Source organism: Dermacentor variabilis, chromosome 10 (assembly GCF_050947875.1).
Source record: "Dermacentor variabilis isolate Ectoservices chromosome 10, ASM5094787v1, whole genome shotgun sequence".
In the NCBI taxonomy this organism is placed as follows: Eukaryota; Metazoa; Arthropoda; class Arachnida; order Ixodida; family Ixodidae; genus Dermacentor; species Dermacentor variabilis.
The window spans coordinates 130,228,503-130,252,263 of record NC_134577.1 but is presented as its reverse complement, the minus strand read 5'-3'; the positions used below and the strand labels follow the sequence as shown (position 1 = coordinate 130,252,263).

At 42.9% G+C, this 23,761-nt stretch overlaps 1 protein-coding gene across 1 annotated transcript; it reads left to right on the top strand.

The window, feature by feature from the left end:
• Positions 1 to 11,167: 11,167 nt before the first annotated feature.
• LOC142559419 (uncharacterized) lies at positions 11,168 to 19,897 on the top strand. Its single transcript, XM_075671017.1, has 6 exons — positions 11,168 to 11,223; positions 14,266 to 14,336; positions 14,516 to 14,572; positions 16,395 to 16,502; positions 17,162 to 17,203; positions 19,842 to 19,897. Exons 1-6 carry the CDS (start codon positions 11,168 to 11,170, stop codon positions 19,895 to 19,897), a joined length of 390 nt encoding a protein of 129 aa, XP_075527132.1.
• The last annotated feature ends 3,864 nt before the right edge of the window (positions 19,898 to 23,761 follow it).

Sequence of the window (23,761 nt, the reverse complement as noted above, 5' to 3'; positions counted from 1 at the left end):
CAAGTTGTGACTGCAAATGTGTGCCAAGCATAAAAGTTGTCTTCACTTTTGTGTCCAGCTGCATCAGTGTACACGTGCAGCGCCCTAAAAAGTATTCACTGCCAACTTTCAAAGGAGTAATTTCACGAAGTGGCAATTGCACTTCCACAGAATAATTGCATTTTCCCTATTATTATTAGCTATTGTCGCTGTTGTCAATTGAGATAAACTTAAATGTATAAGAAAATCATGGGATATATACAATGCCATATATACAGAGTGACCCGTTATGCAATATGATACGAATACCGAATTTAGAAAAAAAAATTCATCTCGCTTTTATTACACCCACTCACCTTGCCGTTTTAATTTATCTTGCATGTAATTCTCGGAAACTTCCCGTTCGTTGTGCAAAATTAACTTTTGACGCAGATGTAACGAAAGTCTGCATTAAAAAAGAAAGATTAAAAAAGTGCAGCCAACATTTCCTAACCTTATAACGGCATCATGGTGGCTCATTTAGTGGGGACACCTGTTTCACATTATTTAGCACGCGTTTTGAATGAAAAGGCTCTATTGTGCGTCCCGCAAACAGCTACACTAGCACGAAAGCAGTGTGGCACTTTCGTATGTTCGCGCCTTGGATCACATGACATTGGGTAATGTCGTCAATAGGACGTCACATCTCAAGCACGTGGTATAACGTGAACACGTGGATCTGACAAGTGCTACTCTCTCAGTGACAGTTCGCTTGGTTCGCCCGTGCCTCCTAGCTTGCCGCCACTGATTTGAGCTGCGTGACAATGTTTGCGTTCGTGCAATACGAATTCGATGGCAAGACGGCTGTCGTCAAGCACTGCGCCATAAGCGACTTCAAGCCCAAGAACGTTGCCGATTTCCAGCCAACCAAATCTTACAGCGTTTACTGGCCTGGAGACGACAACACAGACGGCGACTTCTATGAAGCGCGAATCCTGCATCTCACTGGTAAGTGACACGTCAAGCTCCATTCGTACCCTTTCGTAGTGATGTCATGGATCGAAGAGCGTGCGTTGTGTATAGGCAGCGGCCGTAGTGACATAACTTAAGTCGGGAAGCAGCTTATCTAGACCTTTTCACACAATGTGTGTTACGCCTCGAAAGTGGCGGTAGCATTACCTGTATGTGCATTCACTTGGAGTCTTTAATTTTCAATATACGCTATCGCACAATGATTGCACCATGAGCATTTCATGTAGGCGTGCTTCAAAACGGCTGTAGAGTCTCCAAAAGGCGGCGTCTTTCCTTGGATTGTAACGGCGTTGTCGTGCTTGCAGGAACATTATGCAAGTAGGCCTTGTAGGATATTTGTGTCTGCGTGTGTTTGGGTTGCATCCCACAACGTTATATTATCTGCAGAATCGATGGAGGAGATGCAGGCCTACATGGAGAAGCGCCCCAGGAAGGTTTTGGTGGACTTGCCAAAAGGGCTAAAAAGGAGCAAAGAAAAGGTAATAATGCCTTGTTGATAATTGCATTTGCTGCATGCAAGGCAGAAGGCTAGAGCACTTAATATTATGTGCTGAACTGCCTTACGTCTTCAAAAAGTAATGACAGTGATGTCCAACCTGCACGGAAGTCAATGTGATAGCATCACACATACTACAGCGAAAAGAATGGTAAAAATTTTTTAGGAACACCTGCAAGCATTCCGCGTGCTAATTAGTGATAGTGGAATAAGTCAGTAAGTGATGCACCACCATTCACTTAAACCAAGCACTTTCCACCTTCATAACACACTGTAGATGTACTGCAAGTCAATTTAAAAGCTTCACATCGCCTCTAAGACAACAGTGTGCTGATAAGGCAAAAGCAGACAGTTGGGCAAGTTTGCATGGTGACAAAAGAAACAGCTAGAAGAGACAAATGCGATGAAAGCGAGAGGGTGGAGTGCCCACTCTGAACTTATAACTGATTCAAAATCTTGTGATGTCTGCAGGAGAAAGAACAGAATGCAAACACAATTTTATTCTTAATAATGTTTTAGTTACTTTGGCAGCTGAGATCAGAAATTTTTTCATGGTAGGTCACAGTACAAAGCCTTCACAGAATAATTTTACTATGTAAACTGCAAGCATTTTTGTAATTGAAGCCTTATATATAGCATTGTGCATGCATAACATACTCCATATTACCAAATAGTTGTCTAAACAGTAAAAAAGGTTTCATGTTCTAGTCCATGCAAGTTCTCCCACATAAGCTGCTGCATGCACAGGTATATCAAAAGCAAAAGCAGTGATTAAAATAATGATATTTAAGATGCGCCACATGCATCTTAAAACAGTTGTGGTTGAATCTGTGCTGCAAGTTTCAGTAACATGTAAAGTGCTTTATCTATATGTGTATACATCATCATCATTAACCTACTTTAAGTCCACTGCAGGATGAAGGCCTCTCTCTCCGATCTCTAATTGGCCCCTGTGCTGTGCTAACCGATTCCAACTTGCGCCTGCGAATTTCTTAATTTCATTACCCCACCTAGTCTTTTGCCGTCCTCGACTGCATTTCCCTTTTCTTGGCCCCCATTTTGTAACCCTAATGGTCCACCGGTTATCTAACCTATACATTACATGCCCCAGCCAGCTCCTTTTTTTTCTCTTAATGTCAATTAAAATATTGGCTGTGCCAGTTTGCTCTCTGATCCACACTGCTGTTTTCCTGTCTGTTAACGCTACACCTATAATTCTTTGTTCCATCGCTCTTTGTGCGGTCCTTAACTTCTTTTCGAGCTTCTTTGTCAGTCTCCAAGTTTCTGCCCTATATGTTAGCACCAGTAGAATGAACTGATTGTACATCTTTCTTTTTAGTGATAATGGTAAGCTTCCAGTAAGAATTTGAGTATGTCGGCCGTATACACTCTACCGCAAATTTATTGTTCTATGAATTTCTTTCTCATGATTGGGGTCCCCTGTGAGTCCTAGGTAAACATATTCCTTCGCGGACTCTACAGGCTGACTGGCGATACTGAAATCTTGTTCCCTTGCCAGGCTATTGATGATTATCTTTGTTTTCTGAATAATAATTTTCAACCCCACTCTTGCAAACTCTCTGTTAACGTGCTCAATCATTTGTTGTAACACGTCCCCAGTGTTGCTGAACAGGACAATGTCATCTGCGAACCGAAGGTTGCCGAGATGTTCGCCGTTGATCCTTACTCCTAAGTGGTCCCAATTTACTAGCTTGAACACTTCTTCCAAGCATGCAATGAATATCATTGGAGAGATTGTGTCGCCTTTTCTGACCCCTTTCTTTATAGGTATCTTCCTACTCTTCTTGTGGAGAATTAGGGTAGCTGTGGAATCTTTGTAGATATTTTCGAAGATATTTATGTAAGCCTGCTCTAATCCTTGATTAAGTAATGCCTCTATGACTTCTGGTATCTCTACCGAATCAAGTGCCTCTTCGTATTCTATGAAAGCCATGTAGAGAGGCTGACTAATCTGCAGATTTCTCGATTACCTGATTGATTACATGGATGTGATCCATTGTACAGGATCCCTTCCTGAAGCCAGCCTATTGCCTTGGTTGACTGAAGTCCAATATTGCCCTTATTCTATTGGAGATTGTTTTGGTAAATATTTTATATAATAAGTAAGCTAATGGGCCTGTAATTTTCCAATTCTTTAACGTCTCCTTTTTGTGGATTAGTAGAATGTTGGCATTCTTCCAGTTCTCTGGGACCCTTGAAGTTGTGAGACATTTCGTATAAAGGGCCACAAACTTTTCAAGCATGTCTCCTCCATTTTGATTAAATGAACTGTTATTCAATCTTCTACTGCCACTTTTCCCCCGTTTCACGTCTTGAAAGGCCCTTCTAACTTCCTTGCAAGTTATAGAAGGAGCCTCGTAACCTGTTCATTACTACTTTCAATGGAGATATCCTGGCTGCTCTGGGTATTGTATAGGCAGTATAGAATTCTTCCGCTGCATTTACTATATCTTCTATATTGCTGATGATATTACCCTGCTTATCTTTAATTGCATACAACTTTGTTTGTCCTATGCCAAGTTTCCTTCTCACTGATTTCAGGCTGCGTCCACTTCTTACGGCTTCTTCAGCCTTTGTTACGTTATAATTTCGAATATGCTTTATTTTCTCCTTGTTGATCAGTCTTGACAATTCCACAAATTCTATCTGATCTCTTGAGTTGAACTGTTTCATTCTTTGTCATTCTTTTATTAGGTCCTTCACTGCTTGGGAGAGCTCACCTACTGATTGCTTTGGTGCGTTGCCTCCCACTTCAATTGCTGCTTCTGAAGCAAGCCTAGTTACGGTCTCATTCGTTACCTCTATGTCATCTACATCTTGCTGTTCTAAGGCTGTGCTGTAAAAATAGGTGTAGCTGGGCTGGCGACGTAATGCGTAGGGCAGATACCCGGTGGACCATCAGAGTTGCAGAATGGGTGCCAAAGGAAGGGAAGCACATTTGAGAACGGCAGAAAGTTAGCTGGGGGATGACATGAGGTAAGTTGCAAGTTGAATTTGGAATCGGCTAATGTAAAACTATCATGCTCCACTCTTAAAAGCGAAGTTTAGGCATCCTCAAAGTTCTTTATTTACACAATACTGCGAACCTTGCTTTTGGTCCTGGCTGAGAGGGATGAAAATATAATCAAAATCAGTATAAAGAACGGCAAATATCATTAGAACAAACATAAAACCAAGTTTGTACAATATGTCATATACATTATGTAAAATATATTATGAAGTGCCTTTTCGAAGTCATCACCCAATAGCATGCTCACTCTGTTTATTCCAAATCTGCCGGTAGCCCTCAATGATTGGCAGAAATTATTTTGTGTCGTGCCCATTTTGGCAGTCGTTGTGAGCAATCGGGTTCATGGACTACAACTTTGCTATCTGCCACACACGGTTTAAACAAAATTCTTGTATAGTAATGGAAACACCTATTGTATGTGAATTAGTTATTATTGGTGTTATGAGTGTACCATTGAAATCCCAAGTCGTCATCATAATAATATGAGCACCTTTAACTAGCATGCAGCAGAAATATGGAATGCAAATTCTAGCTTTCTTTTGTTTGTGAGTGTAACAACATCTGCACCACATCTACAGAAATATCATTTCAGCTTTGTTTTTATTGCTTTTCACATTGAGTTGGTTATTGTATATAGCTTTGTTTGTGTTTTACTTTTATTCTGCAGTATGTAGGTAAATAAAGTCGTGCTGCATTACACTTAACTGTTACATTCTGTGCAGAAAGTGGTGTGCGTTCATTTTGCCAGGGCATCTATTGTGCCTTATTGAACTGCAGGTGGAGCAGTCCCAAAAGAAGTTAAGGACTCAAGTACGCGAGAGGTCGGAGCTGCAGCTGGCGGACGAAGTCCTGCAGGACGATGAGCCTGACTTTGTCCCGAGGAGTGCATATGCAGCTTTACAGCTGCAGCTGCAAGCTGTGCAAAATGAGCTGGACAGCTTGCGCGCCCAGTTCACTGAAAATGCTCAAGTAGTCTCCTCGGCGCAGCAGGTTCCTGAGGATCAAGGCAGTGCCTTGCCAAGAGGCACTTGCATATGTGCCGAGGAGCACTACAAGGAGCTGAATGAAGAAGTGTGGCAGCTTCGTGCCAGGAACATGGAGCTGCAGAAGACACTCTGTTACAAGCTTTTTCAAAGTGGTGAGTGTTTTCATTTCTTGAATTTTGGATCATTACTGTACTGTTGGGAAATTCGCACGCCAAGTATGAAGTTGATCCCATAAAAATGTTTAGGGCCCCATGTGACATACAGTGTAAACAAATGCAGGATATTTCATATTTCTGGTTTAGTTGAGGCTATTGGTTCCTGTCTGTGTTGCCTGGTTCACTTCAGTTATATTTTCCCTGTATTATTGTTTTTCGTGCTTTACTGGTTGCAGCTGTCTGGTGGCATATCGTCCTGAGGAAGGTCAATCTGCCATGTGCTCAGGATTGAGTGTATTAGAAAAGGCCTATCGACTAGGCCACTTGACTTGGTAAAGCCTGGTGTTGGGTGCGAAGTAGAATGGGCAGCTAAGGATGGCAGACATGGCTTAGAAATGAATATTTACATATGGAGTTTGGTAGCAGTACATGACATTGCACCAACTTTACTGCTTTCAAGACTGGACCATGCTGTAAAGTGTAAAATAATGCATTTTAGGTGGAAATTAGTCATGACAGACTCTACCATTGGTAGTTTTGCACTCATTTGATTTTTCTATGAAATATTCTTTCCATTGTGACATTCCTGAAAAATACTTTTAAAAAAAGGCAGGCTTGAGCAATGTGGAGGACTTTCATTGTGCATAGAGTCACCTGGGAGGAGATATTCTGTAAGTGTCCACCTATTGGACACGTCCATTTCTTCTGCTGCTGAAGTTCTGATTGGCCAGGGGTCGCCTGTCTCCTTCTGATGCATAGTCCAGCCCAGCCAATCGGAACTTCAACAGCAGATAAAACGGACATGTCCACTAAGTGGACACTTAGAGAATACCCCCCCCCCCCCCAGCAGTATCGTCAAACCTCAATGTGGACCTAGTGCTCACTCCTAAGGGAAAGTTGGAACGCGGAAATTGTAATTGATATTCGGGACAGTCCTGCAAATTCTAGGAACCTTTGTGAGCCTAGCATTGTTACTGCCATCTGATCATGCTAATGCAGCAAGAAGCACTGAAGCAATGTTTGGAATTTTGGTTAAGTGGAAACACGTAGGAAATGCTTGAGATCCTTTTGCTATGTGATCAACAAAAGTCGGACAAGAGCTCTTATCCATTCTTGAAGCATCGTCTCCAGCCTGAGACATCTGTTGTTTGAATGCTGTTAATGACTAGTGGAAGTTTATGTATGTGGCTTCAAAATGCATAGGAACAGAAAAATCATTTTTCTCGGTAACCACTGCTTCAAGTTTGATTAGGTTTACTGCATTTAATAAGAAACGTTTATCTAGGGACTGCAGCAAGGGTATTTTTATTAGGCCATCAATTTTTCATATGAATTGTTAAAAATTGCAGAAATTCAGAAAATGAGAATATCAAGCTTACAACTTTGTAACTCGACAACAAAAAAACCATTTCACAATTCTGTAAATTTCACCTTATGACATATAAATGGGACAAGGTTGATGTATTATGTGCCTTTAATTTATGGGTTGGACTTTTGCAGAACCCCTGTAAACATTTAACCAATTCATATAGGCTGTAAAATCTTAATAAATTTGTCTGATTTAGATGGCTCTAATGGATGAAGTTTACAGAACTGTGATGTCTGCTTTTGGTGCTGAGTTATGGATTTGTAAAGTTCGTGCTTCTGTTGTTGGAAATATTTTTCACATTATATTCCTAAATCAAAATTTCTTAATCATTAGAATTTAACTCTCTTAAGTGCAGCGAATTTTATTACAATTGGTCGAGCAGATGTTTTATGAAAACGTATTTGCATTTTGCATTATTTCAATAAAGAACTTGGTGTTGGCCACAAGTTAAAGTTTCTTCTTACGACTTAATCTTTCTGTGAACCTCTTGTTTAGAGTGCTAGATAGATGAACAATACAGAGCACAATGGTAAAGCGATATGCCTTCTACAAAGAAGCTAAATGCAGCAAAGTTGTAGTATAGCTGTGAAATTTGGTGCATCTGCTATGCACATGTTGCACCAGCCATGCTCTGTACACAGAAGTCGAGCTTGTTGGCATTTGCAGAGATCATTGCCTTTTGAAGGCTAATTTGTTTCATTGTTTGTTCCCCAAGTGAAAATCTGAATGAAAGGAAAAGTACAAATTGTTTTCTTCAGTTTTCTTGGTGTCTCATAAAGGGAATTGCAAGTGGTTGTGAAAATATATCAACTAGAGCTGGTGCCTTTGCAGAGAAAAAGCATGCAGATGAACTGCAATAAATAAGTGCCTCAGTTAAGAATGTACTTTTCAAAGCATTGCACTTACACCAAAAAGGCAATGTAGGGGCAAATTTGTTTGAATTATGAAGTATTCATATTTTCTGGCCAGAAACATTGCCTCCATGAAACAAACTATGCTAAGATAAAAAGTGAAATTGTTTTGAGCTTTAAAGGGAAGCTTAAGAGTCTGTCGAATTCAATAGAACACTCATATACGGTTGCGGGAACCTTATAAACCATGTAGGTAAAATTTTGTTTTTTTTTTTTTCAATTAGGAGCGACGTAATCGTCGGTTAAAATTGCGCTGTAGCTCCGCTCCCCGTCGTATGCCGCGCGCTGCTGCTGACGCTGACAATGCGAGCGGAGACCGGAAACCACGGTGTTGTGACAACACTAGTGTTCTGTTCCTTCGCAGCCTCCGCGACCGTGCCTGACCGTGCTTGTTTGTGCATGCGTGCCATCGTAATCTGCTTCGATCGTCCCTGCATTCCTTTGTTGGTGCGTCTGCGTGTATGTAGAGTGGTAGTCAACGTGCGCAGCATCAACTGAAGTGGTGGGCCGATCATGCTGGCTTTCTGTGCAGCCTACGGTTGCACGAACACCAGCGGCCGCGACGATGTTGTCTTCCAAATGCCATCAAAGACTACCAAAGAAGCATTTGCACTCATGAACACATGCAAAGAACTAGTGTCAAATTACCAAGTGCACCTTAGCTTGATACATACGTATACGGCCAGCCCTGCAATTCGGCCTGTGCAGTTGCTGCATATGGCCACAGAATGAGAGAGGACAACTTGCCACTAGCAGGCTTTCTAAACGCAGCGCGAAAAGATCGGAGCAACAAAAACAAAGACGGCACGAGTGCGGACTGACTGATGATAACTGGTGTTGGAAGGCCTTATGAATACACGAACTCGCCCAAACCTGGATTTTGATTTACTGCGAGCTCCTTCGTGTTAGCACGCTGAACGGAAGGTGCATGTTTATCTCCCGCCCTTGATGCAGGTTTCGTTGCAAAGCGCCACTAATTTTCTATTTGCACGTGTGTTGTAAAACAGCCTGCATGCAGCTACCATAACGCAGTGCAAATGTAGAGTTTGCATGTGCTGGAAATCCGGCGCACGCCAGGACGCTACACTCCCCCCTTCTCTCGCGCACAGCGAGAAACCGACCGTCTCACGTAGCCGACGGAATTCGCCGCCTTTACGACTTCGGTTACGAGTAGTGTGCGGATGGCGCACAGATGAAAGTCACTACAAGTACTGCATGAACCGGGAAGCTTTTCACGCATTTAAACCGTCTTTGTAGATTGCCGACAGCTTTGGACAGCGCGCAAATGCCGACGATCGCATCCCCGCTTACGTTCCACGAGGAGGCATGCAGGAACACAACACTACAGTTGTTTGACCGGAAACGAGCTCACTAGATCGGCGAAAGATTGGCGAGATCACTAGATCGCTTTGCAAAAAACATACTCGCCAAAGAGCATTTCCAACACGAGGAGATCCGAAGACTTCGCTTTCGTTCGCGTCGAAAGCACTGCTCGCACCAGCATCGTTTGCTTCTTTGAGAGGCCGGCTCTTCGCAATCGGCTCGTACATGTAGGGAGTAACGCCGAACTCCTCAGAAAAACGCAGTCTCTCTAAATTTTCCATTACCATCTCAGAAAAACAGCACCAAACTACCTGGCACCGCGCTTCATGTGTAGCGGCAGCGGTTGGTTCGGACGAACACTAGTGTTGACGTCACGAGGCGCCCGACCAATCACAGGCGGAAACGAGACGCACGAGCTCGGCGTGTCCGCTGCTGCACTTTTCGTCGAAATAAAATATATTTGCGCTTTCTTTCGCTCAATTTCGATACGATATTCGAATTCGGAGGGTTGAAAACTATTATGTACAGATGTTCACTCATTTTTTCTGGAAAACCTTTCAGCTTCCCTTTAATGCTCATTACTACAAATGCTAGAAATGTTTGTGTTACCACCACTTCAGTGTAAGAACTAATGTATTTTGACACTGTTGTGCAAGCACAGTCAGTGTTATTGGAGATTATTGCTCTGCAGACATCTGTTATTTCCTTGACTCATATCAACACTGCTTAAACAAAGAAACATAAGGGATCAACTGGGCTTCCCAAACGCAAAAGTTGCACTAGGAGAAATGTTTGTGCTCATTGCTAGCATTGGCGAAACGACAAGCAGGAACAGCTGGCAGCATCTGTTGCTATGTTGTCTTAGTTTTCTACTCCATTCTCTGTTTTTGACTTGTGCTTTCTTGTCAATGGGCTAATTAAACATTATATGTCTTTCTGGAGTACATACTATTTCATATAGAAGTTATCATTTGTCATTTACTGGTGCCAGTCATGATAAGTTATGACATTCAGGTGCTGGTAAATTGTTGACAGCTCAGATGCCTCCTTCAAAAACCTTTCAGAAAGCAGAGTTGTCTATGCCACATCGTTCGATGTGTCAGTACGGGCGCAGCCGGACCCTGTCACCCCTTCGAACATTGGAGGCAAGTTCTATCTTCTGCTGTGTGTTCTAGTTTAATCTTCATTAGAAGCACTATTTTGTTTTCCGCAGTAAAGTGTATTGAAAAAAGAACAAAGAATGACTCAAGAAAGCATTTTTTTTCTGTATTTGATGTAGCATAAGGGCCATTATGTATCATCATATTGGACTATAACATTCCATCTGGAGTGCTTGTATAGCATGCAATGATTACATTTTCAAAGCATCATTCAGCCTTATTTTATATCCAGTGCATATGTACTGTTAAAGAGACCGTGAAAAATTTTGTATAGAACTTGGGAAATGAGCTTGAAGTTAATATAGTCTATTTCATAAATACCTCGCATTCAAAGAGTGCTTCAATGCATTCAGTAGAAGTGGACTTATTGGCATTCAAATTCACCGTTAATCCCCTTCGTATTCCTTGTGCTCCTTCAATGCCATGCACTGCAAAGGCTATGCCAAGTGCACTTGTGCTCAGCGAGCTGCAGTGAGCTCAGCTAGTGGGCTCATTGCAGTACCCTGGGGCAGCCGCAGTATCTACGCTATGTAGCAGACGCAGCAACATGTAACTGTAATGCATATATGCAGCATTTGCTGCATGTACAACACTGGCTGGAATGTGCACTTGTGCTCATGCTCTCCAATCTGGCTGTGCAATGTGGTTTGGACAGGCTTTGTCCTGAAACAGCTTGACTGAATAATAGTACCACATCGAACTTGTGCATTCTTAATTTAGCACTATCAATAGCTCAGTAGGAAGCGATGTCTGCCAAGGCATCTAGCGAGGAGCGGCCAGGTGTGAGCACGCGCTGGCTAACGTACGTGGGGTCTGACCCTAAGTTTAATATGGTTCAAGGCTAGTTCAATATTCAAAACAAATTGAGAGTAATGGGTTTCTTGATCAAAACTAATAGCTGGGTAGTTGGTGTAGTTTCATTTTAACAAAAACCTGTATGTGAAAGGTGCGGACGAGCAAAGAAACAAGAGTTGCAAAACAGTCCCGTGTTTGTTGTTTCTTTGCTTGCCCATGTCTTTTTGACGCTGGTTTTTTGTGAAGATGAAAGTAATGAGACTCAGCGGCTACGACACTGATAAGCGGTGTGGCCAAAGTTTAATTCTTATGCCGCGCAAGAGCAGAGGATACCGTAAAAACCGGACTATAGGTTGGACCAGAATGTAGGTCGATTCCCCAACTAACAAATTCTAAAAATGAAAAAAATCTTTTTCAATGGCAAAAGTACCGAAAGACACCCTTACCTTGAAACAAATGCAACTCATGCACAATAGTGACAGTATTTATTTAAATGCTACTCGCATGTGCACCCGGTCAATTTTTAACAGTATCGCGCGACCATTGACCCGTGTGCTTGTCAGCACCTTATTAACGGCGCTGAGCGGCGAAACAAACGAGTCATCCGCATGTGTACACGTGCGCTTACTTTCGCTATTTTACCGCTCTGTGCCGTGATGACAAGGTGCTGACAAACATGCGGGTCGATGGTCGCGCAATACTGTTAAAAATTGGCCGGGTGTACAGTACACAGAAGGGCACGAAGTGCGCAAGCGCTACTCTGAACCAGAGCAACGTCTTTGATCAGAGTCGTCCGAACTAGAGTTGGATGACGAGTGCTTCTCACTGCCCAGTCCAGAAGTGCGCGTGATCTCTACCGCTTTCAAGCGGATGCATTCGGCAGTCACAGGCAGCGATCTTACACGCAGCTCCTGGACGAACTCTGCAACCTAGTCTTCCAGTTCTGTGGTCGGCCCTCGAAATGCCATTTTCTGTTGGTTTGCTGCTTCTGCCTCCGCCAGTACTGAATGCTCTTTTCGTATACTCCAAATTTGCGCTGTGCCGCGAGGTTTCTGTGGGCTTCCGCGCACTCAATCGCCTTTTTCTTGAAGGCGACGGTGAGTTGCCATCGGCTTCCGCTCATTTTGAAACAAAATATGAAAAAGCAGCCTTTAACTAATATAACTTTGCGACAATGTAAACGGAAATTGGCGGTGCACAATGTCGCCACACCGCGCTGCTGCTGATGGCGATGGCGAAGGCGGCTCTTTACTTCATCTGCCCGTTGTTGCAAGACTTCCGTAGTTTTTCCGCCAATGTCCGGTATAAAAGACGAGGGCCGACTTTTCGCAATGATTTTTTGAAAAAAGTTCGACTTATATTCCGGTTTTTACGGTAGTTGACTTATTTCCGAAGTACGTAATTCTTATGGAAATTCGAAAGCATATTTTTGCTAACTTCAATTTCTATTAAACTGTGTTTATAAATATATACAGCAACATTAGAAACAGGTGCACTGATCTAAGCATCCTTCTTGCTATTGGCCAACAGCAGCCTCATATGGGAATGTGCTATATGACGAAATATGGCACCCGAAAAGAGTGAGAAGGCTTCTGTTGAAAAGAGAGTGTTTCAGAAAAAGGTGAATTCATGGTCTGCTTATGAGCTCCACATGCACAACACAACTGAGCTCCACTGTGCATGAATGGAAAATTTGACTGACGTTTATAGCAGTGTATCCTTTCTGCGTACCCGCCGTGGTTGCTCAGTGGCTATGGTGTTGGGCTGCTGAGCACGAGGTCGCGGGATTGAATCCCGGCCACGGCGGCCGCATTTCGATGGGGGCAATATGCGGAAACACCCGTGTGCTTAGATTTAGGTGCACGTTAAAGAACCCCAGGTGGTCGAAATTTCCGGAGTCCTCCACTACGGCGTGCCTCATAATCGGAAAGTGGTTTTGGCACGTAAAACCCCAAATATTATTATTATCCTTTCTGCAGACTGTTTTTTCACCAAGCCCAAGGGGTGGTTCAGGAGTTCTTTAAAGCAAAAAGATGGTTTTTATCCCCAAAGAAATTTGTTGCGTTACAGAGAAATTGCTGGTGTGCAGGATTCATATTAAGGCTGTACTTGCAACTTACTGAAGCACCTTTTATTGAAACTGATGATATGGATCCAGCATAATGTGCAGCCTTGCGCTCACATACACAGCATTCCAAGGTAAAGCGTCAGTAAATTTAATAACACTATGCTAGCTATACAAATTGTTCTTGCACAGGCACTTCAGCACTTTTGCCGAGCCTATATTTGCAAGAGTCTGGAGATGCACAATTAATGAAAATTCGTTGATTATATTTTTTGTCACATTCGTTGTGTACATTTACATTGGAAATTTGAAGACGGTCATATTTGAGGACAACTACATTTTGTTTGGTTCTTAGGAAGTACTTCTGTTTCGTTATATTCATAATAAAATTTGGCTCTCTCTGTGTGAATTTCACATTTAAAGGAGAGGGAGGAGTCGAAACAAGGCAAACCCATCATGTGACATAGCATATTGCGTATATCATGCCAGTGTAAAAGCCAGGCAAAGCTGATAACAGCTGTGCTCCTGCTCCCAGAATGCAAAAGAGGTTTTTGCATCAAGCTACATCATATGCAGTCTTTTCCCTATCTATTAAGATTATCTCTGCCCCTGAAGGTTAGATTAGCATACTGAGTATGAAATTGATATCCGGGAACACCAGTGCTTTAGTAAAATCAAAGTGAAGTTGCCTTCACATACAATTGCCTTGAAATTTCTAACACAGTTGCAAAATAAAAAAAGTTTCCAAACTTTCGTTAACTATGTGTTGGTTTGCTGAAATTGTGTCTGCTGTGAACCACACAAACCACTTCTGCAAACATTTGTGTAGGTTGCATAAGGTATTTATTAATCTGCACTTTATCTTCGCTAGCACTGTAATGTTAAATGCAATAAAGGCACTTGCTTTGTGATCACTTTAGTAATGATGTCGCATTGCAGGAATGTATTTGTAATAACAGTGTTTGTTCCTATATGGTCTTTCAGCAGTTTGTGTTTTGATATTCTAGGGTCCACAACCCGTGTTGTGCCAGCACCAAGGGTGCACTGTCAGACGGGTAAGTCATTGTCTAATAATACAGGCGATTTGCATTATGCAGTACTCATCCTGTTATGTTGTGTTCACTGAAGCCATGCATGCCCAGCACACTGATGGTACCTAAGCTACTGTAGAAGGTTTTTTTTCCCACGGCCGTCTAATTTCTTGACGTAGCTCACAAGTATTCCCTTTCTGTAGGACGTGCAAGACTCCCACTTCAGAGGCCCACCGTCCCAGAGGAGTTGGCCCAGAGAGGTAAGTAACGTCCATGTTTTAGCTTGGAGCTTACATTGTATTATGCAATGCTAAAGTGGTAGGTCAACATGGCAGACCAAACAGGCAGCTGTTTACTACTTTTTTTCCAACTTTTGTTTGTCACAGTCTCAACTGGTGCACATTTATTCTTTTTTGTGCATCCGTTACTGTTCTGCTCTTGTGTAAGGTTACTTGATTTTCCTGACTGCGAGCACAAAGGAAGAATTCGAGTGGGAGGCAGTTGAGGAAGGAGGAATGAGGGGCACATGCTATTTGCAGCAAGTTTGCACTGTAGTGTGCTATATGTTAGTTTTCAGTGGTTACTTTTCCTTCCCTGGAGGAACACATATAGTACTTGCAATTCGGGGCACTTGAAAGAACTGCAGATGCCAACCTGCCAACTCTGCTTAATTTTCTATAAAGGACAGCTGCCATGCACAACTTCAATTTTGTATAGCCTTGTACACGTGATGCTCAGGTTGTGTGTTTTTCTTCCATTGGTGGCAAGTTTTTCGACTTTCATTTCCTTCTTTTTTGAGGAGATGAATATAATAACAAACGCTTCCCCTTTATTTTAACTTTGCATTTCAGTTCTAAATTTCATAAGTTATCTGCATACTTTCTTCGTAGGGCTTTTACTAAGATGCAGAAGGGTTGAAATTCGGGCCAATTGGTACATAATTGAAGGAAAAATAAGTCACAAAACACAAAGGACAAGAGAGGTTCACACCACAACGGCTGGACTATCAACTGAGCTTTATTAGAAATGGCGTAGTCCCAGCAAGGCCAGCAGAGCATGAAAAGTCAAGTTATCGCATCTGTCGTGACCGAACTAAAAAGGCTAATTCTTTCTCAAGTAAGCGCACCAAGATTATACTAATGACGGCTGCATTAGTACAACCTCATTGCGCTTACTTGAAAAAGAATTAGCCTTTTTAGGTCGGTCACGATAGATGCGATAACTTGACTTTTCATGCTCTGTGATTAGTGATGCTGTTGCTGTGCATGCTCTGCTGGCCTTGCTGGGACTACGCCATTTCTAATAAAGCTCAGTTGATAGTCCAGCCATTGTGGTGTGAACCTCTCTTCTTGTCCTTTGTGTTTTGGGACTGTTTTTTTCCTTCAGCTATGATCGAGCTGCATGGTTTAGTTGTACTGTACAAAATATAAATATCAGGATTATATTTCACATAAACAGTAGTGATGAAGCTATGGCTGAAAATGCAACATTCTCTTGTGTGAAAAGAAAACTACAGTGCAGTACATATTCTTTTTACATTTATACCTGTAATGGTGCTAGCTGCTTCTGAAATAAGTTTGGCAGCATATGCCACGTCATGTTACAGCTTAGCACAACAGCAGCACCATTGCCAAACCTGAAGGAAACTGTTGGCAGTGTGAAACACTGATGCACTTGTGCATTGATGTTTTGCATGCTTGATGATGTTTGTAAGAGGTGCTTGCTTATTTAAAGTGCAGCGATTTCACTTTCTATGGACTCTTTCACTTTTGCAAGTCAAACCATAATTGATCATGGCGGAAACATCTAATAACCTTGTAATTAGAAACATCTGTGAGGTACACCAAGAAAGTGCTTGAAATTTCCCATATTCAGTGCCTAATTTTCCCAGCTAAGAAAGTAAATATAGTAGAGGTAGCTTAGTGTCAATAGGCAAGTAAAAGCCATCAAGAAATTCTGTGATATGTTTAATATCAGGTGAGTAGAGAAACTAAGGAAAATAGGCAACCATCAGCTAAATGGCGGGTGTGTGTAGTCGTTGAATATAAGTGCAGTAATTATGCGAATATTTTTATTCCTCAGAATCTGCAACTGTCCAAAAGGATGCTGCTGCTGCTGTTGCTTCAGAACCTGAGATTCCTCAGAACTACGATGCTGCAGCATCAAATTTTAACAGCTTAGAAGAGTTGGGTGAGGAATATTTATATGTTAAATGATTTGTTTCTACTAGATCTGTCTTCTGGTGCATGTGGCATTGTCAACATATTTGTTAGGGCAAGTTTTACAAACAGTGTGAACTTGTAGAAGGGAGTTGCAAGGTGTTTATCAAGATTTATTGGTGCCTTAGGTTCATACAGGGAAGCAAAGGATAAGAGGTACTAAGATAAATATTCACGTTCATTTATTCTCCTAGAAAGCTGGAATTCAAATTCTTTATGTGTTTTGTAGGTTTTGCACTCACTTAAGTTGATTAGTGCGGAGATATGGGCTTATTGGTATGTCATCATGAAGTTTTTTTGGTGTAGCGCAATTAGTACATGGATGTAGAGGAAGAACAAGACTGATTGTTTGTGGGTTCTTTTCGTTATCTGTGCACTAGTTGCACTACACCAAAAAAGCACTCATGCAACTGCTAGCTTTTTGAAAAAAGGTTACACATACTGTAAAATTGATTTTAAATATGTTCTAAGCTGTATTTGCCGTTGATATTTTGCAGACGATGTATGTGTGCCCACATAAATGAATCTTGCATGTTAACCCGACGTCGAAATTTTGTGTCGGTACTCCTTTAATGTCTGAAGCTGCTTAGGTCACTCAATATATGTGATAAATTTGTGGTTATTCTGCAGAGTCGGTGGAAACCTCGGCACCATTACCATTGGAAGATATAGGTAAGAAATGGTGTGCTACTGGTAATGTTGTGAAGGAAAAACATTGTTCAATTTTATATCTTGTGTAGAACCTAGCTCAGTGCAGAACATTTAACAGCTTTGTCTTCCTCGTGCGAATAGGAAACACATGTTAGTCATCATCGTCATGATCAGCTTATTCAGATTGTACACGTGGACCACCTTTCGTACTGGTGCCCAGTTTACACTTGTCCCACCTCAGCCAAACCCATTTTATGCTTGAATATTTGCGAATATTATTGCTCCAATCCATAGCACTTGGGAGAATAAGAAATGATGAGGCAGTAACACTGATCTGGACACCCTGCCACCAATAAGGGAATGGCCAAATTGCATTATATGTCACCTTAAAAGCACATTTCAATACAAACCATTCTGTGCTTCTACAAGGTACATTTCTGGAAGTTTCTGTCTTGCCTTGTTGGGGGGCCTCTTTCACAAAAATTGTCTGGTGGTGGTTACCCACTAGGGTTACCCAGTGCAACAGCCTGATGGAATATCCATTATGCCACAGGCGCATGCATGGCATTAGAGAATAATTAAATCCTGGGGTTTGACGTGCTAAAACCACTTTCTGTTTATGAGCCACACCATAGTGGAGGACTCCGGAAATTTCGACCACCTGGGGTTCTTTAACGTGCACTTAAATCTAAGTACACGGGTTTTTCGCATTTTGCCCCCATTGGAATGCGGCCGCCGGGGCCGAGATTCGATCCCGCGGCCTCGTGCTCAGCAGCCAGACACCATAGCCACTGAGCAACGACAGGTCATTAGAGAATAGCAGCCTACCACAATTCCTCACATGTGCAAGCTACTGCTTTAAAATGCTTGACATACATCGCATTGCATAGCAAGTTTGCTCCATCATGCAAGCATGCACCACTTTTGTGATTGCCGCAGTTCATCCGCCTGTGAGGTTAGCCTTGGTCATACCGGAATAAGTTGAATGTTTCATCTCTGGTGAACAAGAAATCAGTTGCCTTGCCATCCTTTGCTGTTGCCACAAACACACACCCTATACAAGCATGTTGCACCATTTTCATGGAACCCCAAATGATGCTATGCGGCCCTAAAGTTGTTGGGCAAGTTGGTTGATACTTGAAACCTGCCACGGTGGCGTTGTGGCTGTGGTGTTGGGCTGCTAATTCCGAGGTTGTGGGATCAAATCCGAGCGGCGGAGGCTGCATCTTGATGAGGGCAAAAAGCAAAAACACCCATGTACCAAGCATTGGGTGCATGTTGAAGAACCCCAGGTAGTCAAAATGAACCCAGTCTCCCACTATGGCGTGCCTCATAATCCGATCGTGGTTTTGGCATGTAAAACACTACAACCTAGTTTTCTTTTATACTTGAGGAAGGTGGCATGACATTGCATGGCAAATAAAATGCAAAGAACATATGGTGGAGCAGCATGGGCTGCTCACCATATGGCTGCCTGATTTATTGCAGTCTTGCTGGCATGTTTTTTCCAGTCTTGTAGGGGCTGTGATGAATTGGTTGTGGGTGGCGCCTACGCTCTCCAGTGTGTTCTTTGTTCTATTTGCGCTACATTAGTGTCCCTATATGCTAGATGGCTAGTTACCTAGCTGTGTAATGCTTTGCCTAACATTGATTCCCACAATGTGTGGGATCTGCATAATTGGCTGCCAGAGGGCTATAAAGATTAGGACACAAAGGACAGGAAGTTTATGTACTTGAGCAGCATGCTTGGTTTTATTAAAGGCAAGCTTTATGAATTTATTTATCCCTGAGGCCCTGAAGTGATGTGCAATTTTCATTACCTTATTTCTTGAATAATTTTTAGCTTCAGTTTGTTGGTTTAATGTTTATGAAAGAAATGTACACTTGGTAGGGTAAATACTCTGCTGACTGTGACTGTTTCCATTTTCTTACCACCCTTTCTGTTACTATAACAGGGTGCTAGTTATTCGTTCTATGCAATATATTATTTAGTCCTAGGAATTCTATTATACCAATTTCTTTGTTCTTGCTTACACTGTTTGTAATTTGTGCGTTAGAAACCTCATTTTGTTGTGCAGGCGATCTTCATTGTGAGGAGGCTGTAGATTTTGAGCACGCCACCTCACAGTTCGTGATAGGCTCCAGAAGAGATGACGGAAAGGTAATCACACCAAATTTATTAGCTGCAGATATTGCCTGAATGTTGTCACAAAGTGATCAATTGAGCTGCAGCTTGAATGAGCTGAATTTATTCTGTGACAGCTCGCAGACATGCATATGAAAGTCCTACCTGTACCTGCCTTTCGGCAAGACAGTCGTTGGGCGATTTTCAACTACTACACAGCCTGACTCAGTGGTTGCAAGCCACGCAGTAAACAGTGTGCTGGTCAGCCAGACCAGCACATGCACCAGCAGTTTGCGACCACTAAGTCCAATTTTTGTAATTTTCAGTTTTTGTGAGATAACTTTTAAAGAAACTCTATGGAGAAGCCACACTCTCAATTTTGTGTGCATAAGTGATATATTGTGCATTCAAGGAAATCTGGCATGACACTAGTTATGGAGTTGACAGCTAGCCCTCTGATAAAGCAAAAAAAAAAGTGATATAGACCTGTCAGTGCTTCTAATTTGTGAGTGATTGTTTCTTTCTGTAATGCAGGTTTATGCAGGCAGTGGCTTCTGGTTGGACCAGAAAGCCTGGGACTGCTTGTTTAGTGCCTCCACGGACTCTATGTTCTGTAGAAGCGCTGCTACTGTGTTGTGGACTGCAGACCAGTTAAAGACGAGGAGTGTCACAGGTACACTTTCAAACAAAGCACGTTCGCTGGGTTACACCGAGGCAAAGCCGCCACTCACGCCGGAAAAAATCTCGTCTCTAAAGGGTATATATCTTTTTCCTGTGGCCTTTAGAAAGTTTGCATATTGATCTTGTGCATGTTTTATATTTTTATTATAATGTGGTTTATTCTACATAAAACTGGCACATCAATTTTCATTAATTGCCTTGTGTTATGTTCTACCATTGAATAATGGAAACAAAATATTTTAGCTCTGTTATTTGTGCATGTGATGGCCAATTCAGTATTTTTGCAGCAAAAAGAAAGTTGAAGGCTTGTTTATTTGAGTTATTGTTACCATGGTCTTTCAGCCGATAGTACAGTAAAAGCTCGTTAATTCGAACCGCAAGGGGAAGCCGCTTCAGTTCGAACTAACGAAAGTGAAGGAGAACAACAGTACACGGCGATTTGGAAGTAGTAGGGCATGCCAGAAATTTAATGCTTTAAAAAGTCCGTGATCGTAGCCTGCCTTTTTTCCTTGAAGGTGACAGCTAGCACTTCTTGCTCTAACGAGCTAATGTGGCGGAAGGCCTCCTCTTTGCCTTCTTTAAAACTGAAGAAGAGACGGGCAGCATTCAATCCAGCCATGACCTCCGCAGCGGAGGGCCTCACTGGCGCGTCGTCTTTCTCCTCCTCCTCGTCACTGGCAGCGACAGGTTCAGCGCTTCTGACCTGAGAAATTATGTCCTCATCTGTCAGCGCACCACACACCACTGCACTCTCGTCCATGTCGACAAAGTCAGCAAAGATGTCCAAAACGTCCGCCATGGGAGCGGTGACGCCGTCTTCGGGCGCAGGTGGCTGGTTTCCTCCTTGTAGAGCTTGTGCGCCGAAGCCACAGTGGCGATAGCAAGTTGCTATCGTAACTGCAGTTACTTGCTCCCAAGCACGCACATGCATGTGTAGCGCACTTAGGAGCGTCACCTGATAATTATTGCACAAAATAATTTGCTCCAACAGATGGCGCCGGTAAAATGATTTAAAATTTTGAATGATACCTTGGTCCATGGGCTGCAGTGCCGCTGTAGTGTTAGGTGGAAGGAAGGCTAGCTCAATGGCCTTCGTCTCAATGTGACCTTATGAGCCCAACAATTGTCACCGAGCAGGAGGACTTTCCGTCCACAACGCTCAAACTTTTTGTCCATCTTCGCTAGCCACTGTCCGAACAGTTCCCCCGTCATCTATGCCTTTCTGTTGGCCACGTAGTCCACCGGGAGGGACGGGATCTGGGTGGCCAACGTAGAACGGAGAGGAGGCAGCCGCTGCTGCCTTCTGGCTGACCCCGCACCGGTTAGATCTTTTGCCGATTTTGCTTTCTCTCGCTGTTCTCTTTGTTCCGGAGGCGATGCAGCCTTGTGTGTATGCAGTAAGTGCGCTTCTCTGGCAGTGTGCCAGGCGCATGCCGCCGGCACGGTGGCGCGTAGTTCGAATTATCCGTGGCGGAACCTTCTCGCGCTTGAATTAATGGGCTTTTTTATACACAGACTTCTGGGGAGCTTGACCAGACAAAATCGTACAGTTCGAATTATCCATAAATTCGAATTATTGAAGTTCGAATTAATGAGCTTTCACTATACTTGTCTGCCAACTGTTTTCCATATTTTGCTCTTACAGTGAAACCTCATTAAACCGTAGTTGGCCGGAGCTCGGGAAAAGTACTTACTAAACAGCAGTACTGCTTAACCGAAATAGCATGAGATCGCCCACTTACCTGTCAAAAACTGAACTCTGAGAGAGTGCGATGAAAGGGGGAAAGAACAAGCAGTATTTATTCACTTTGCGAAAAAAAAGTGTTATTTTCGTTTGATGCCGTGGCGGCCTAGCAGCAACAACAGCGGCCTGTCGTCGGCTCACTCATAATTTGCTCATTTGCGCAAGATGCGTGAGGCAGCCAATCGCAGTCGAGAATTCTGATCCGCATCGGGCTTCATCGTGATCAAAAGTGTTCACTGGTGTTACTGAAGCTGCGAGCCAGCTTTTCAGCCAGCCCCCTCTTCTCGCCAAGCACTCGCATGACAATCTTCTCATTGACATTGCATGTTCTCCATGCATGCAGGCGGTAGCGCTGCAGAAGTCGCGGGGCGCCTTTTTCATTGCCGGGTGCTGTTCTCATCGCGGCGATTGCATTCATGAGGCTGACGTAACGCGCAGCTTCTGCTACTGTCGGGCCTGAATCGTCCGTGCTGTCGCTTTTCATGTCGTCTTCGTCACTGTCGCTGGTTGACACTTTGGCAACAACAGAGGCAACAATGGCGAAAAGTCGAACCTTGTAGCCGACATCTCTTCGCGGTCGCAGCAGCGCTGCCGAGCAACTTCGCATTCTAAATGCCACGCACCGTAGCCAACAGTAGATCCTTGTCGTGTGCCAGCACCGACTTCTTCGTATCACGTTCGATAGCACGAACGATGCCTATTTGTTCTTCTATGCTGAGCACTCGGCGTCTTTTTTATCCGAGCTTCCGTATGACGCGAGTCCTTCTTTGCACGATGCCACAATGCTCTCTAGCGTGGCGCCGAAATGATGTTGATGTGGTTTCACGCGCAAACGCACAGGATGCTTGGAGGCCGTTCTGATTTCTGAGGCTTGTTCTGCCGGGCTGCTCGATGGAGACCACGCACTGCTGTGATTGTGCGATGAAAAGTGGAAACGCTACTTGTTAACCGATATGCATGCAATAAGCTGGTATGGTTTATGCGGATACAAAACATTATTTTCAATGGGCACTGAGTCGGCGATTTCACTGTACTACTTTTAAAACGAAACTACTGTTTAAGCGGGTACAGTTTAACGAGGTTTTACTGCGCTAGATTTCTGACTAAAATTTTGCACAAGAACGCAAGCTGCAATCACCGGTGCATTACTGAAGTTAGTGCAGCAACTTGCTGCACTCGGATAGTTAGCCATATCTTTATTTTTCATCACTGTAGGTATACTAAGATGCTCATTATCGTCAGGTGTTAACAGTGCTCATGCATTGCAAGTCATATGGAGCAAAATGTGGTACTATCGGCATCAAATAAAACGTGAACAGTGGAGAGCATAACTGAAGGTTTAGGGTGGACCGTCCAGTCATCACCATCGGCAGGCGTGCTCATCCGGTTTGAATATACTACATGATGATGCTCCCCCTTTTCGTTTCTGTTCTGGCTCTCTTTTATTTGAATGTGACAGAAGAAAAATTCAAGAAAACAGAAGCTAAAATATCAAAGTACAGGGTGAGTATTATTGCCCATTGCGGTGAAACCGTATATGCTATTGGTGTCAAATGAAACGCAGTGGTACAGTTTGCACTGTCGTCATTACTCTGCCATAACTTTTCGCTTTCAAATAAAAGAGAACCAGAACAGAAACTAAAATATTGCAGTATAGAGGGAACATCATTGTGTAGGACGGTCAAACCGGAAGTATGTGCACGTCAATGGTGTCGATTGCATGGGCGCATGCTTTACCTTCAGTTAGGAGCTCCGTTCGTCATTTCATGTCGATAGTATCTCACTAGCAGTAGGTGTAACAGCTTTTATACATGGATGCTTCATAGCTTCATATTAAATATGAAGTAATCAAGCACACCACTGTTACACACGACTGTGCAGAACAATAATAGCGCACTTATTTTTTTAAGGAAATTAATTCATGCGTTCACAAGCAGTAGTGGCTTCCTTTGCAAACTAAATTTGTCTTTGCTTACATACTGTGCTGCAGTGACTTCTGAATGTGCCCATGGAGTAATAAAGAACTGTG